This window comes from Pseudopodoces humilis, chromosome 2, assembly GCF_049639895.1.
Source record: "Pseudopodoces humilis isolate 2021_Gansu_Grassland_sample_001 chromosome 2, ASM4963989v1, whole genome shotgun sequence".
Classification (NCBI taxonomy): domain Eukaryota; kingdom Metazoa; phylum Chordata; class Aves; order Passeriformes; family Paridae; genus Pseudopodoces; species Pseudopodoces humilis.
Genome location: NC_142201.1, coordinates 89,723,890 through 89,739,791, shown reverse-complemented (window position 1 = coordinate 89,739,791; position 15,902 = coordinate 89,723,890). Strand labels below are relative to the sequence as shown.

General features: G+C 46.8%; 1 protein-coding gene across 1 annotated transcript in view; it reads right to left on the bottom strand.

Moving 5' to 3' along the window:
• Window positions 1-9,640, bottom strand: part of FSTL1 (follistatin like 1) — a 52,334-nt gene extending 42,694 nt beyond the window's left edge. Inside the window, exons 1-3 of the mRNA XM_005523883.3 lie at window positions 9,590-9,640; window positions 9,192-9,452; window positions 9,034-9,093 (exon numbers count right to left, since the gene is read on the bottom strand). Of these exons, the coding sequence (XP_005523940.2) occupies window positions 9,034-9,093; window positions 9,192-9,452; window positions 9,590-9,640 (372 nt within the window). The remainder of the gene's footprint in view (window positions 1-9,033; window positions 9,094-9,191; window positions 9,453-9,589) is intronic.
• Between the last annotated feature and the right edge of the window lie 6,262 nt (window positions 9,641-15,902).

Below are 15,902 nucleotides of genomic sequence, written 5' to 3'. Positions count from 1 at the left end.
TTATTGTTGCTGGCAAGGAGAATGAACCTCTGCAATGCCTGCTGCATCTTCTACATGAGAGCTTTTAAACTTTTCTTAACAGGAATGCATTTGGCTTTATAAACCCAGCTATGAGGCACAGAATCATTGTTATCCTTGTTTTACAGATGTGAGCACCACAGCTTAGAGGAATAAGGTACCTTGCCCAAAGCCTACATACAAATCACTGCATCATGCTAAGAGTGAGGACAAATTGGTCTGCAAAGAGTCTGTTTGAATTTTCTTGATGCCCACAGGCTCTAAAGTGTTTGAACCACAGATGCTTAGAGTCTGCTGTAGTCCCTCCACCCTGCCAAAACCCCACAGCAAATAAATACTAACCTGAAACAAAACCAAAACACCCAAACCTCAAATAGTTGTCTCTGTTTAATCCTGGTTTACTGTTGACCTTGCATCTGCAGCCAGGATGGCCTAACTCACCCCAGCCTCTGGATGTGAGCCACTGCACTGCAGAAAAGTTTGGCAGTGATTTGCGAGGAGGTGTTGACATCCAGCTGTTCTCCCATCTCTTTCAGTTTTCACGTGCACAGTCAGGAGTGGCCCAGGCACGGTGCTGGCACTGTGTAAGTTCAAGCTTTTCACATACCACAGTGAGATTTAACACTCACTCGGCAAGATAGGAAATCCACAAATAATCCACATTGACTGGAAATTTTGCTACATCCTCCATTCTCCCATCCCAGGCCTGGGTTGCAGGAGTTACTGGCAAGTAATACGACTGAGCACAGTGGCTCTGTGTGCACGGGTGTGGGTGCACAGGAGGTGTAACAAACCATATTTTGTGCCCCCTGATTAGCTATGCTTTGGCTCGGTTTCCTCCACAACACCCTCCTGGTGGACTGCACACAGGTCTGAGCGCCAAAGAGGAGAAGACAAAGCACTGAGTTCCAAGTTGAGCAACAATAAGTTGTTCTACAAACTGCTTCCCGCAGATTGCTGTCTTGAGGCTGATGGCATTTAGTGGCTATAAAGGTATGAACCAAAATCGCTGGGGAATGCTCATAAATTGCTTCTCTGGCCAGCAGTAGAAGCTGATCTCACGCTCAAGCTTTTCCCTCTGGTAAGGCAGTAGTAAGTGCACCTACTTGTATAAAACTTAGAGCAACATTGTATCCTACAGGAAATTAACACTCTTCACTAAACACGGCTGAAACTGGCTTTTTGATTCAAAAGTTGTTTGAGAAGGTTCAAAGGTAACACCAAACAGAGAACAAGATCACATACATCTCTGTTTCCTTTCCTGCACTGACAGGAGGAAGGGAGCTACAAGGAGATTAAAAGAGGCATGCTAAGCACTGAGCTGAGGGGGTCCCATAAACTGGCTACATGTACAAGGTGGAGATAATGGCATGGGGGAGGCACTGATTATCATTGAACACCGGGGTGTAATTAGGACGGTTGGGAGAGAATAAAAAGATTAATGGACTACTTGCTCACAGGAAAGGACTGTGAAGATAAACTTACTAACTCTGAGATATTCCAGAGCATGGTATCATTTTTCATAGAACAGGAAGGGGGCATCACTTATCAGGGATGTGTAAAACTGGATTTGACAAGACACTAATGGCTATGGTTTGTACAAGCAGCTACTAATCCCAAAGCATGAAGTGATAACTTGTAGAAAACCAGTCTGTTTTTTTTGAACAGGCAAAGAATAAAAAAGTACTCCCTTCTTAACCTGCTTCTCCTTACTCTTACACATCACCCTCTACAATCAGGTCCAAGCCCCGATCCTGGGGATGACAGAAAAAGAGCTTTGTGAAAAACTGAGCCTTTGCTGCAACCTGACTTCTCCATCATCCATCCACAGGGCAATTGGAGAGGGAGAGCATTGCAAGAACATTAGGCTGACACTACTCATGTGGCATTCATTGTCTTAGGACTGGAATACCCCAGAGCTTGCATCATGTGGAGCAAACACGCTGTCCTCAGACAAGAACACTGCAGCTTTTCTGCCAAGCTGAAGGCGATGCCTCCGACATGAATGCTTGGTCCCTTGCCACCTTCATCTTCCAGAGCCCTGGGTCTGAATGCATGAACTGCAGACCAGAGCTCGGTCACAACCTTTACAGTTATCCCTGAGGAATTTTACTCACCCAGACAACTAAATGATCCAGACATTGCAAAAATTCCCCAATGAAATCGCTTCCTCCTACATATAGGAAACGAGACAACAATTCCAATCCCTCATACTTAAGCTTCCTTGAACATAAACATGAAAAAGCAGCCAAAACCGGGAGGGGAAAGAAAGTCCCAGAGCAGCAAGAAGTACATATGCAAGGAGTTACATCATGCAGAAGGAAAGCTCTTGGCTTCAGGCTAAAATTACCAGTGCTTAAATGGCAGGGGCTACTCTAACATGGAGGGGCACCTTCCTAGGAACAGTCCTCCAGATCAACTCATTATCAGGAAAACAGCAACAGGCTTTGCTGTCAAATCCATCCCTGGACAACACAGCACTGGAGGCCAACGTATCAGCTGGCCAGTGCCTGCCAAAACCCATCCTGGTGGATGGATGGAAATTCCATGTTCTGCCTCTCTGACACTCAAGCCCCAAAATACCTCACCACAGCAGCAGGGTAACAAAGAAAAGGCAGACAAAGATAGCATTTCTGATGTCAGGAAGTACACACAGGCCCTGAGCTCTTTCATTAGGACACAGTTCACCAATTCATCTCTCCATCAGAAGCAGGTACCTTTGCCATCCCACTCCAGTCACCCCACTCTTGCTTTCCTCTTATTGAAGACTTTAACGTCCTCCGCTCCCCTCCCATGACTTGGAAGACTTTCAGGTTTGAGTAATACTACTGCCATAGATAACTCCATAGCAAGTCTTTCCACGACCTCTCTAGGTCTCCTCACAGATACACAACTAAAAAATTTGTTTCTGTCTATAAACCAATCTTCAAATCACTGTTTCTTGAAAACTTTAATTGTTGGGGAAAAGCTGATTAAGCACTGGAAGCTCCACCAGCATTCATATTCCCAAGGTCTCTTGATCCTACCTCAGGACTCTAAGCAAGAAGCAGGGATGGGATCAGAAGGAACATGTACTGGCTAGGGACAGCCAGCAGTGGATAACAAATAGCTGTCAAAACAGCTCTCCTATGCTTGGAGCATAAGGTGTGCAAATCCTCTCCTCCTGCTAATGAAACACAGAGGCTCTGTCTTGGTGGGTTTTTATCTGCTTCTCTCCATTATTCCTTCAGGCTGGTTTGCTGCTCTTTGCAGTGCAAAAGGGAAGGACTAAGAACAAGAACTATGGGGTCCATTACACAGCATTGAGGTATTTTGAGAAAGTGGTTAGAGGTCCATCTCTGGGACAGCAGTTGAGAGGGTACAGCCAAGGAAAACACTGTTTAGCTGTCTAACTCTGGAAATATAGGATTCACTTCCAGCTGAAGTTAACAAGATACTAAACTCCTCCCCAGTCATCCACCCCAAATCCTTTGCTCTTTCCAAGGTATTTGTCCAAGAAGAGCCTCCAATTTGTTTCTAGCTTATAGGCCTCCTGATGTACTCCAAACAAGGTGCAGACATCTGCAAGAAATTCCACATTTGCAGACTGGAGCATGAATTTGCTTTTCTTCAACTCTTACAGGCAGCCTTCATCTAAACCACTGCCCCAAGCAACCATAGGGCCCATGCCAAAACAAAGAGGTACACTGTAATAAGTGACAAAAGTACAGCACAGTAGTGAAATTTCACAGCAGCTTATATGAACTTCACTTCTGGGTAGCTGCTTTGCAAGGTAGAGAAAGGACAGCCACTCATTGCTGCAGCCTGGTGTCTTCAGCCCAGATCAGTACTGAAGCACACTTGAGAAAAAGTAGCAAGAAAATGTCACACAATCGCTGCTTGTGCTACAGTTATCTATGCTTTAATGGAACACTGAAGCCTCCAGACTTGTTTATTTGCCATTTGTTTATTTACTCCTGAGGAGTTGAAATCAGAACCTCACAGTTGAGAGCAAATACACCCCTGCTCTAACCAGCTCACATCTAACTGTACACAGTTGTGGCAAAACCTACAAACCCTGGTAAAATCCAGATGTGTATAACCCCTTGTCTACCATCCAGATGCAGCTGTGGAAGGAAGTACGCTTCACAGCACAACAGCATGCTGCTCTTTTTGCTTGCTAAACTCAGAGACAATGCTGTGAGAGAAATCTCTCCAAGGAAATGCTGGTTATTCACAGATTAGCATAGCTATCACAGTAAAGCAGAAGCCAACCTCCCTGCAATGGTAGATGCAACCCAGGTAAACAAGGCATTTCTGGGAACCAATCTCATCTAGCTCACAGGATATCTGGTGGAAACACATATGGTTAATGGGAGTCTCATCAGTCTGGAAAGAGACATCTGGCCGAGACTTGTGACAAAATATCTTCTGTACAAAGAGAAACACTCCTCAGCTCATGTAACAGCACACAAGAAAGATCAAAGGTGCCCCGAAGCCTCCCGATGGGTAAGCAGCTGTACCAATAACAGCAGCTGGAAAATGCAACAGGAGACTCAGCCAGTCCCTTCCTCCTGTGCTGGGAGCAGAGCTGCCTCCTGGGCAGCCCCCAGCAGCAGCCCCCTGTTAATTACCGGCAAGGAATTTGCACTCTGGCAGATAAAGTCATTCACTCAGCCACTGGCGCGTTTGCACAAAGCAGCTCGGCTCTGTCAGCAGCTCCATCTGAGAAGCAACATTTGGGTGCCACGCACATATAAGTGCTACACGACATCACGTCTGCTGCAGAGCTTGTGCCGAGCTTGTGCCACACATGCTGCAGCTCAGAGGTTACAGCCCCTTCAGAACAGCCGGGGAGGTTGTTTAAACACTCCTACACGGGGCATTTGGACAGTGACATCAGCACAATGAGGTGCCTTGGACAGAACCGCTTGGTCCCTCTCCCTGACTCCAATTCCTGGAACATCTGCAGCACAGCAGCTGCCTGGTGGCACAACACGCACTTTAAAAAATAGGCTTTGCATGGATGAGCCTTTGCTGTGCTCCCAGGGAAGAATTACTTCTTTCCTGCCCCCCAACTTAAAAGGTGCTTATTGTCTTGAGATGCAACTCCAGCAACACTTGCTCTGGCACTCAAGGGAAGGATTTCAAGAAGGAAGACACCTATCATTCCAAAACAAGCTCAAGGAGAAAAAATGGATGCAATCTTTCCTTCCACTGAAGATGTGCTTGCTAGACTATACCTAGGAAGTCATTTTTATTATATTATTTTATGAATGTGTTACTGGTGGGTTTTATTGCACAAAGCCAGCACATATAAAAAACAGCCTGAGCTACCCACACGATTGCCACCATGAAGCCTTTTCTGTCCACTGTCCTGGATAAATTATCAGTGAAAGCAGGACTGAACTACTCATAAAGTCTCTATAATTTAATTTCAAAAGGCAAACTTATTAAAATGATGGCTTCAGGGCCAAATACAGCTATGCAATGCATAAAGATCTCAATTTAAATTCAATCCTTTTCATTTACTAAGACATCAGTTTTTAGGTTTTATCTATTGCAAAAACATGGGAAAAGTTTGACCAAGGCAAGCTCCTGATGCTGGCCACACTATGTGAACAGCCCAGTGGGAGGAAGTACACCAAGTCCTGTGAAGACTGTCTGAATTCCCAGCTCCGAATCCCCTGGTGCACACAAGTACTCTGCTGGCAAAGGGCACAAGTCTTGGAAAGCGTGAAGAGCTGCTCTCCTTACATGAAAAAGTAGCCAAGTCAGATCAAGAGGAAGCACTTAGGTGAGTTAAGCAAACAGAAACCTCTGCCTTTTCTCTCCCCTTTCACATCCCTTTTCAGCTTTTCATATAGAAAAATTACACAGAGGGAAACGGAGGTCAGGTGAAAAAAAAAAATCATCCCAAGGTTACAAAAGATGTAGACACTGCAAACACCATGCTTTTAGAAAAGGTTATAAATCTGCCTCCAGATATTTGTCACCACTGTTGCTGCTCAGGATTTATAGTGCCTCAGACCTGTCTGTACATCTCCTCACAAGAGGGGAGTCACTGGCCTTCCTCTGCTTGCCCTTTTTAGCCAAAATGAGACAAGTCAGATTAAACCATTTACACATAACTCCTTCCACAGGCTGGCTCATTTGGCCAGAAATGGGTTAAGGATAGTTCAGAAGAACAGCTACAGGCCCCAGAGATTATTCTGAATGGCCAGAAAACTTGCAAGGAGCAGAAGGCAGGCCAGGTCAGTGACCTCTCCTTTTGGCAAGGCTGTATTCAAGAGAAGACTTGTGTCCACAGCTCACACCAATATACTCATGCTGGCATAAACCTCTTTGCTAATATCTAAAATTCAGGGTGAAAATAACTTTCTCAAAGATTCTAAATGAGGTTTAAGCGAAAATAAAAACAAGAAAATCCCTCACTCTTATTGTGAAACAAGTATCCTGGTGGGACACAGACTGATACTGCTATAGAAGTGGTCCCACACACCACCCTTCAGCCCTCAATGGGCAGAATCAAATAGCAACTGGATTCCTCTCCAGTGTTAACTAGGTAACTTACTCCAGCAGGATGTGAACTACTGATTGACTTTTAATACATTCAACAGACATTTCAAGCCTCTCCCTTTTCCTCTATCATGATGGATGTTTCCCAAAAACCACTCCATATGCTTTGGGAGCCCTAGCTGAGAATATGAGTAACTTCACATCTGTAGCATCCCTGTTAATATGAGTGAACAGCCACCTCATTGAGTCTGACCCAGGAAGAGAGAGATAAAAGGGGCTGGCTGAAGCTGGTGGCTGGCCTCCATCCGAGGAGTACAGTTCACCGTCTATTGCTCTTGTGACTATTACTGAACCAGGCCAAGAAAAGCTCCCAAGTTCTGGCATGCCTCAGATTTTCCAGTCTGCACAAAGTTATGCCAGGAACATTTACTGAAGCAATTTCTTTCTTTCTTTCAAGACTCTAATTATGCACCTAACAATGCTGTAGAAATGAATGTTGTACAAGAACCCCAGTACAACTCAGAGTTTTGCTAACAAAAGGATTAGAAGCTTAAGTCTCAGTGTTAATATTCCAAATGTACTGAAAGGGACAAAGTGCAAGCTGCAGCAAAAACAGAAGGCATAGAGAGGGTTATCGCTTCCAAAATCTGGAAAGGGAAAACCACACAGGAAAATGACACACTAATCTTACTGAATGCCAGTGATGCAGTAAAGTAGTAACAAGTTACATTTAGAAGTGGGCAGCCATCAAAGCGGTCTCTGAATTACTGAGCATTGCTGAATTACAAGCAGCTCACCTTCAAGCACACCCCACTCCCTAGAAAATGAGAAGGTCTAAATATCCCTGAGGGTGGATGCTACCTGTGACTGAAATGATATTGGCAGCTACCAGCAAAGAGGAATTAAACAGAACCCCAAAACAAAGTTGCCTGAAGTGTCCATTTTCCCTGAAACCAGACCCAGAACTCAGTCATCAGTCTCAAGTTTTGCTGAACTTAGACTGGAATCAAACCAAAATGTTCACTGGTTTGCCATTTGGACCATTATCTCTGAAGCCAGTCATAATAATTAATTTATTCACTCAAGCAGGAACTGGCCTTTAAAACCAAGTTTTGAACATGATGACTGTACATTTTTCTTACTTTCAGTTTGCAGGTGAGACACAGAGACATGACAGTACTTACATCTGGGAAGCTATCCAGGTACTACAAATTAGAAAACATTCGGCAAAAAGCAGGATTTAGCACTTCGGCAATCTTAGTGACACCAATGAAATCACAAATGCAGGGCCAAACATATTTTGGTTGTTTCTCTGGGTTACTGAACCCAGAAGGCTTTACTCAGACCAGTGTCATCATTATTTAGCTGTTAATGTAATTTTTCTTATGGATGCTGGACACCGCCTTCCCACAGAGGTGTTGGTGTACATTGGTTAAGGTTTATTTAGGCTTTCTAAGAAAATGAATAAACATGATTTGGCTTATTCAGGACAGTGTTGGAGAGGACGCATGGAAACGCTCACTACACGAGTATGTCATGCTTTGAGAAGAATGTGTATTACAGTATTACCATGTACAGGCAGATGTGAAATGCTGGTCCATACTACAGCTCAGTCCCGCTCCCCTTGGTTTTAATGACAGCAGCGACCAGAGCCCAACAGCGCTGGCTAACAACCACCCCGTCTCAATTTTGCTCCTCACCTGGCTGTTGCAGGGAATTCACAAAGAGCTTTGCCCGAGGAGAGAGAGCAACAGCGATGGGCTCCATCCTAAACCCCACTCTTTACCATAACCCGGTTAGCACAGTCCACGGATGGGAGGCAGAAAAAGAGGGAACCAGACGTGTTTATGTTTTGCTGGTTTTTTTTAATGGAGCCAAACTGCAATGCTCTAGGGTGGGTCTCGCCATCTGGGAGAAATATGTAGGGAGAAAAAATGCAGAGAGGGAGGACGAGCTGCCCCCCGAGCGGGACCGCTTTCCTCCGAAGGCAGGCTCGGCCTCCCTTCCCAGCCCAGCTTGAGTTCATTTTCCTCAAATCACTTCCACATTTCCCCTGCCGTAATTATCAAATATTTTGTTTCTGACTTCACTTTTTAGGGAGGCCGCCGCAACCGGGAATGCAGGCACCGTTTGTTTTCTGTCAACAGAGCTGGGGGGGTTGCAGCTGGGGGCTTTCAAAGGTTTTCAATGTCATTGCAATGAAAGAAAGGAAGAAAAGAAGAGCGAGGGAAAGAGCGCGCGGGAGAGAGGAAGGGAGGGATGGTGAAAAGGAGGGAGGGGAGGAAAGGGGGTTGCCCCGGGGAGCCCATCCCGGAGGCGGGATGCAGGGGTCCGGCCCCGGAGCGGACACAGCCCCTCGGCCCCACCGAGGCGCCCGTCGGCCCCGCAACTTCCCTCTCCGCCCCGGCTGCCACTTTCCCCGGTCCCGACTGCTCCCCGGCGGGCGCCGCGGCGCCCCCGCTGTCCCCACCCCGTCCCGTCCCCTTCCCCGTCCCGCCCCCGGGGCCCCGCGCCTACCCCGGCTCGCAGGCGGGCGGCGGCCAGCAGGGCGCAGAGCAACGGGAGAGTTTTCCAGATCTGCAAGAGAGGGAGCGGGGAGGCGGTGAGCGCGGCCCGGGCCGGGGCCGGCGGGGCGGCCCCCGCCGCCGAACTCCCCGCCCGGAGACCCCTCTCACCATGCTGCGGGCGGCGGGCGGCACCGGTGGGGCAGGAGGAGTTGCGGAGGCGCCTTCCCCGGCTCCGGCTCGGTCGTGAAGGGAAGGGGAGGGCTCCCCCTCGCCCCGACCCGCCAGTCCGCGGCTCCACCCCCGCCCCGGCCCGACCCCCGCCCCGGGGCCGACTCCTCCCCGGCCCCCGCCCGCTCCCCGCCGCCCCTCGGCGGTGCCCCCGTCCCTCCCGCCGCCGGCCCCTCGGCGCCCCACGGCGACCTCGGCGGCCTTTGAAGGCAGCGGGAGGCTGAGGGGCGTCCAGGGGACTCGGCTGCCGCCCCACAACGCCCGGCTTCACACCCCCGCCGCGCGGAACCCGGGGCCGGGGAGGCTCCCCGAGCCCTGCCCCGGTGGGGGCTCGGGACTGGCGACAGCCGTGCCGGGGCGCGGATGCCCGCCAGCCCGGCCAAGAGCATCTCGCCGAGGGGTCACAGCCGCCCCCTACGTTATCACAAAAATGGGGAAACTGAGGCACGAGGTGGCTACTCCACAGGCGGGACTCACTCACCGACTCAACCCACTGTCCCCCCACTCTCCAGCCCTGAGGCCACTGAAATGCTGGCCACAGCTACAGGTGTCACTCAGGTCGGGATGTGGGCAGGTTTAAAAATAAGGGTTTAAACCCATATATCTTAGGATCCAAATGTCCTCTGAGCAAAACAGGCAGCCAGGGCTTCGTGCCAGGCACAGGGGCTCAAAATTCCACCTGAAATGCCTGGTGGTGCTCATTTGTGTATAAATACTTGTGATCTTGTTTTATCTCTTCATCTCTGAATTTCAGTAGCCTCCAGTAGCTTGAAGGATCTGACAATGCAAAGAGACCCATTGCCTTGGGCATGTACAGAAATCTCTGTCGCAGCAAGCAACACTATGACACCGTTTGTCAAAGGCATTTTCTTGAGTTTTGAGGTTTGTTGTAACCAAAAACAGCACCCCTGGCTTTAAAATACCATCTCACTCTGACCAAGCATGCCCATAAACTGTCTTCTTCTCCTGCTTTATTTTGTGCCCTCAATGCAGACAGGCACCAAGGGAGATGCTGGCACGTGTACCCTCATTCACAAAGAGTATTCCAGCATGCTGCTGCAAGGAGAAAACTATGGGAAGAGTTACCCTAGATCAGCCCTCATCTGGTCTGTTCACGGCAGCTGTGCCATTTTTCTGTGCTTCCTCAGGCTTTGCTTCCCTACTCAATTTTGTTTTTAGGACTACTGTTACTAATTTTGCATTTCTAAAGCATCCTCCCCAGCAAGTTCTGCTTCTGCCTGTGAACGGTACTAGTCTATAAATCCATCCTGAAGAGATGTCTAATTATTTCACTGCTGATGCTGAGCAATGTGGCTTTCATTGCTTGGTTTTGTTTTTCGTTTTTTTTTAAACCCACCTTTCATGATGTACCTCTCTGTTCTGGAGTCATTGATTGCCCTGCCTCATGATACAGGACAGGCATAGTTATGGCTCAAATCAGCTGGCCTCTAGTTTGCAGAAGCTTACCCTGAGTCACCCTGAAGTGAGTGCCACCGTAAGAAAAAACAAATGGCAAATGATAAATACATTTTAAAAGATTCATCAGTTTCTGTGCCCTTGATGTTCAGCTCTGTGGAAGCTGTGTTACATGAGGAGGCTCCCTTTTTCCATAGAGCAAAAGTGACTCATATCAGTCTTCAGAGCAGGGCTCTAGCAGGGGTCTCCCAGAGCCCGCATTCCCTCCCTGATACCACTGGCAGCCTCCTCATGCAGGTGTGATTAGGCACTGTGCTGGATTATGTAGGTCACTGTGAGCATGGGTTTTTCTTCTGTGTACTCAAAGGACTAAATATGGAACAGAAAGTAGAGGATTAAATCTCCCATTCTGTGTTGACATTCAGGTACATGAAAATGTATTTCTTCAGGTTAGTTTCTATCATGTGGAAATGGGTAGAAGTAAAAACCAAAAAGCATCTCTCATAAAAGCATCAGAAAGCGTGAGCACAAGACAAAACAATCTCATTGCAGACACTAGATCCTTATTGCTGTACAAAGGCACACATTTTATAACCAAATACATGGTATCCAACAATCTTTCACCATTTAAAACTGAAAACTGCAAAGGAACAGTTTGTACAACCTGAGTGCATGACAAATAAATCTGATGGGAATCTTTGCTCTTTTGTGATGGACCCAAAACATGCAGCTTGAATCAGAAGCAGTAGAATAAGGGGAAAGAAAATGCATTTATGGTTGTGTTTTCAAGCTGTGGCCATAATGGATAAGGTAATTCATCATTTCTGGCTACACAACGAAAGTATCATAAAAATGCTTTCAGCTAAAAGCTTCATTATAAGAGTGAATGATGTTTGCTTGAAATTTTGAAGGCTGCAATGCTCTGGTGGGCCAAAGAAATTGGGAATCATTGCTCTACAGAGAAGATGTTGTTCTGTTACATACACCAGTATTTCATTTCTGCTGATGCTTACTTTCCAGTCACTGGTATTTCTAAAACAAACATTTTGTTATACATTTGGGATTGCAAATTTTGAGATACATGCTTATCCCCAGGTGGCTGCACAACTGAAATTCAGTAACAAGTTGCCTGAGAAACAGATCAAGGGAAGCCTGGACACATGGCAATTGTACATCTCATGGGTGGATACATTCTCCTGTGTTTAATAAAATGCAGGCTTCAACAGAGGTTTTCTCCATTCTTGGGGCACTGTCAAGATCACTCGCCTGGATCTCTGGCACCTCATGAGGGTTACTCTGAAGGCTCAGCCTCTCCCTTATTACAGCATGTGCACACATATACACCCAAAATGATACTGTAAGCCTTGTATCCCAGGGAAATGAGGCTAAACATGCCAAAATTTACTTCTTTAGGCCCCATCCAACCCTTGTGGCTGTACCATGATATCACCCTCTCCACATTACCTCACTCCTATCCACCACCCACATCCTTCATGCCTCCCCATTTCCCCTGCTGTATGAAACATCTGCCCTAAGGGATGGGGTTGTGTTCACACTGCTGTGATGAAGTCAGTGATTTCCCTACCTGCACTATGTTTTAGGTTACAATTCAAGAAACCAACTTGTTTGGCAAGTGGCCTTTGTGACAGGACAATAGTTGCCTGAGTGGTGGGACAACAGTCTGTCCCACTGAAGAGTAAGAAATTTGCAGCAACATTATTTGCTGGAATTAGGAAGCAGGGTATTATTTTTGAGTAGCAAACCTGTTAGAGTTGCAGCTAGGAAGGTTCAGCTTGTGTGGCACTGGAGACATCTGTGTTGTCTTGAGCTGTGTGAGCAGTAACTCCTCATGGACCAGACTGCTAGCACCTGAGGAAGGGCCAAGGGATACCTGGGTTTTCACAGCAGACAAAGGCCAAGACTGAAAGACATGAGGGGAAAGCCTGGTGCAGGGTTATATCCTCAAAGATGTGGGCATCAGACCCAAATGAACTCTAGGATGACTGCAAGGCCAGCGTGAGGGTCCCCAGAGCTGTAACACATGGAACACATGGACACCTCACCACCTTCTTTGAGAACTTCGGCCCGCAGCAGCCTTTTCCAGGTGTCTCCCTGACCTGGCAGTGCTGACTCGAGTCCATAACTACTTTTCTGGAGTTTGGTTACTTTGTAGACTGCACTTTGTTAAATACAGATCTTTATTTATTTATTTTCTATTCTTCTGGCTTTGTTTTGTTTTGTTTTGGTTTGGTTTGTTTTGGTTGGTTTGTTTTGTTTTATTCCCTTGTTCTTGTCATTTTCTTTCTCATTGTGGTTTCCTCATTTCTTGCTCCTGCTCCAGCTTCAGTATTTATACTAACCATAATTCCTTAAAACTCTATTTCAGACCTGATGCAATGAAGTGCTATACCTTCCCCTCTTTATCTCCCCTAGTAGGTATCTTTATTTTCCAGGTAGTGCTGAGGACCTTGCTGACCAAAGGGCATACAAGTTTGGCACTAGCAGACTATGTGGTTTGTATAAAACGCATTCTCTAATGGTTAATGCATTTGATAGGCTTTTGGATATTCCATTATCTATAGCAATAAAATGCCTAAATACTTTGACAAGTTGGCCCTTAAACTTTATCCTTGGTATCCTTTATACAAGGTGAGCTTTTCTAATTTCAGACAAGCTCCCAAAGACAGCATTTCCTCACAGAATTCATCCAGCCTCAGCACCAAGGTGTGATAACCCAGGTAAGCCATACCCATCAGGAATGGGCACAGAGCTGCACCCATGTCCAGTCAGTGTAATCATATCCACTCTGCATTTGCCACAGCCTGGCCAAGGCTAACTTGATGTTCACAGTACCTCATAGGCTTGAACTACACTCGGGTCCAAGTCGTGGTATAAGAAAGAAAAATCAGTCTCAAAGCCTCAGTGTTGAAACAGTCAACCTACCCTCAGTAGTGTGTCATGTTTCTGTCTCAGCGTGTTCCTCGTGCCAGCTCATTCCACTGCTGGCAGGACAGGATGCAGCACAGATAAATTAAATGCTCTTGGTTTTGACTCTGCTCCTGCACATGCCCTTTGTAAAGAGGCTGAGGGCACAAGGCTTGTTCAGCCTGGAGAAGAGACCCTGTTTGGAGCAGGAGGATAGACTGAGGTCTCTTCCAACCTGAATCATTCAACAAACTTGTTTGGGCCTTTAATTTTGGCACAACCTTCAAACTAAAAGCACTCTCACAGAAGAAGTCCTACCTATCCAAAAGCAGTTTGAAACAATTCCCTGAAAGTGCTCCCTAGGATGCTGCTTGCTCGTGGCCAAACAGCTCAGAACTGCCAAGTCCACTAGCTGTGACGGAGATATGGGCCTATGAGAATTACTGTGATTCTTTATGTACAAAGAACATGTCTCATGCATCTAGAGAAACAGCTGGCTTGAAGGAAACAGTGTTCCCAGGCAGTCCAATATCATCTACAAGGCTTCCCCCCCAGCCTGATGGGGAGTAAGAGCTATCTCAAGTGCCAGATGTGTGCTTCCACCATTTTGTAAATGATGACTGGTCACAGATACTGGCTCATAGAGACTGCCTGGCACTATCTATCCTGGTGCAGAGGAGATGTGGCTTATTACTTAGATGAGCAAACCCCTTATTTCATCCAAATGAAGCAGTCACTAGCAAGATATTTGTACCCACAGTCATTTTGTGGGGTCCTAGCCTAAGTTTTGGAACTGGTATCAAAGTAAGGTGAGTTGTCCATTGCATAGGCAGGTGAATGGGCCCATCCAATTCATAATATGGATTTCCTCATGTGTAGTGCTACATCACAAAGCAGGATGCAGGTGTGCACTGCTGTGGAGAAACACTGCAAGGCAGAGTCCCAGCTTGACTCCACACCTGCTAATGTCACATGCACTTCACAGCACAAACTGTTACATATGATACTGTTCTTTAAAAGTGAGGAAATAAACATCACTGACTTCCACTTCCATCCCCGTTATCTCCCTCATTTTGCAGACACATTCACTGAGGAGTTGCTAAGGCAATTTCTGTCAGAACACAGAGTCAAACCCAGGACTCTTCTGTGGCTGGGTGAAATTTCAGCTACTTTGTCTTTCTGCATCATTGAGCTACAAAGAGGTACTGGGCCCTGCCATATTCCATACAAAAACCCAGGCACCCTGTCCCCAACAGACTACTGCTGTGGAGTGAGTGGTTATTCTGCCACCAAGAAATCCCGATTCACACAATTAAAAGCACTTTTTCCATTAGCTGAAACAGTAGGAGGTTTGTGCACATGAATGTAGCAGGAAATCAACCCAGGATGTCTTGAGCTCAGGCACAGTCCATTATAATCTATCAATTATATTGCAACAAAACATGCCGCTCACTTGTCTCACCTCTCAACTGCTGCTGTCATGCAGGGACAAGATTAACATTTGAATGAAGTATCCAGAAAAAATTCCAGGAGGTATGCTAGCACCTGCTGTCCTGCTGTAAAGAAGCAGGCACTCTCTTCAGCAGCCAAAGCTCATCACTTTGGCTTGGCTGTGGGACCTACAGATCCTGTATCCAAGTCAGAGCACCAAGTGCTGGAAGAGCCAGTGGGCATTTCAAGGATTAATATGAACATCACAGGAGGTGCTGGGATGTGTGCAGCCAGCCCCTTCTTGGCAGGGGCAAGGACACAGAGCTAATGAGCCTACTGAGGTGTGGGAAGATTTTGCATAGAGGCTTTTGTGTGCCTCAACACCACACAAGATATGAGACCTCAGAGACTGCTGAGGTGACCCTCCACTGAGCAGCTGTCTAAGGTCATCTAATCTGCATAACCTGTCCACAGATATGTGATAGTAGAAACTGAGCGCACTCCAAGATGCCACCAATCCATTTAAACAATTGCCACAGCAGCAGATCCTGTCTCTCAGCAATGCTACAGTACTGTCAGAGTATATCTCAAACTCAGGTCCTGTAGCTACCTTCTCCCTACCCTTACATTATACATATACAAAAACCTCACAGACTGTGACGGTCACTTATATGGTCCAGAGGACAGAGGTTCTCAGGTTCTCCCATCTACTCTGAATAATTTTGCTATTCTCACCCTCCAAGAATGGGCAACCTGCTAGCATAGAACATGATCACACACACAGCTATCTGTCCCAGCCCGTGGCAGAGCCTGGGATACTTGCTAGAAGGCGTTCAGGAGTTTGCTGCCCAAAATGCGTTTGAGCTATGTGAGTCCTGC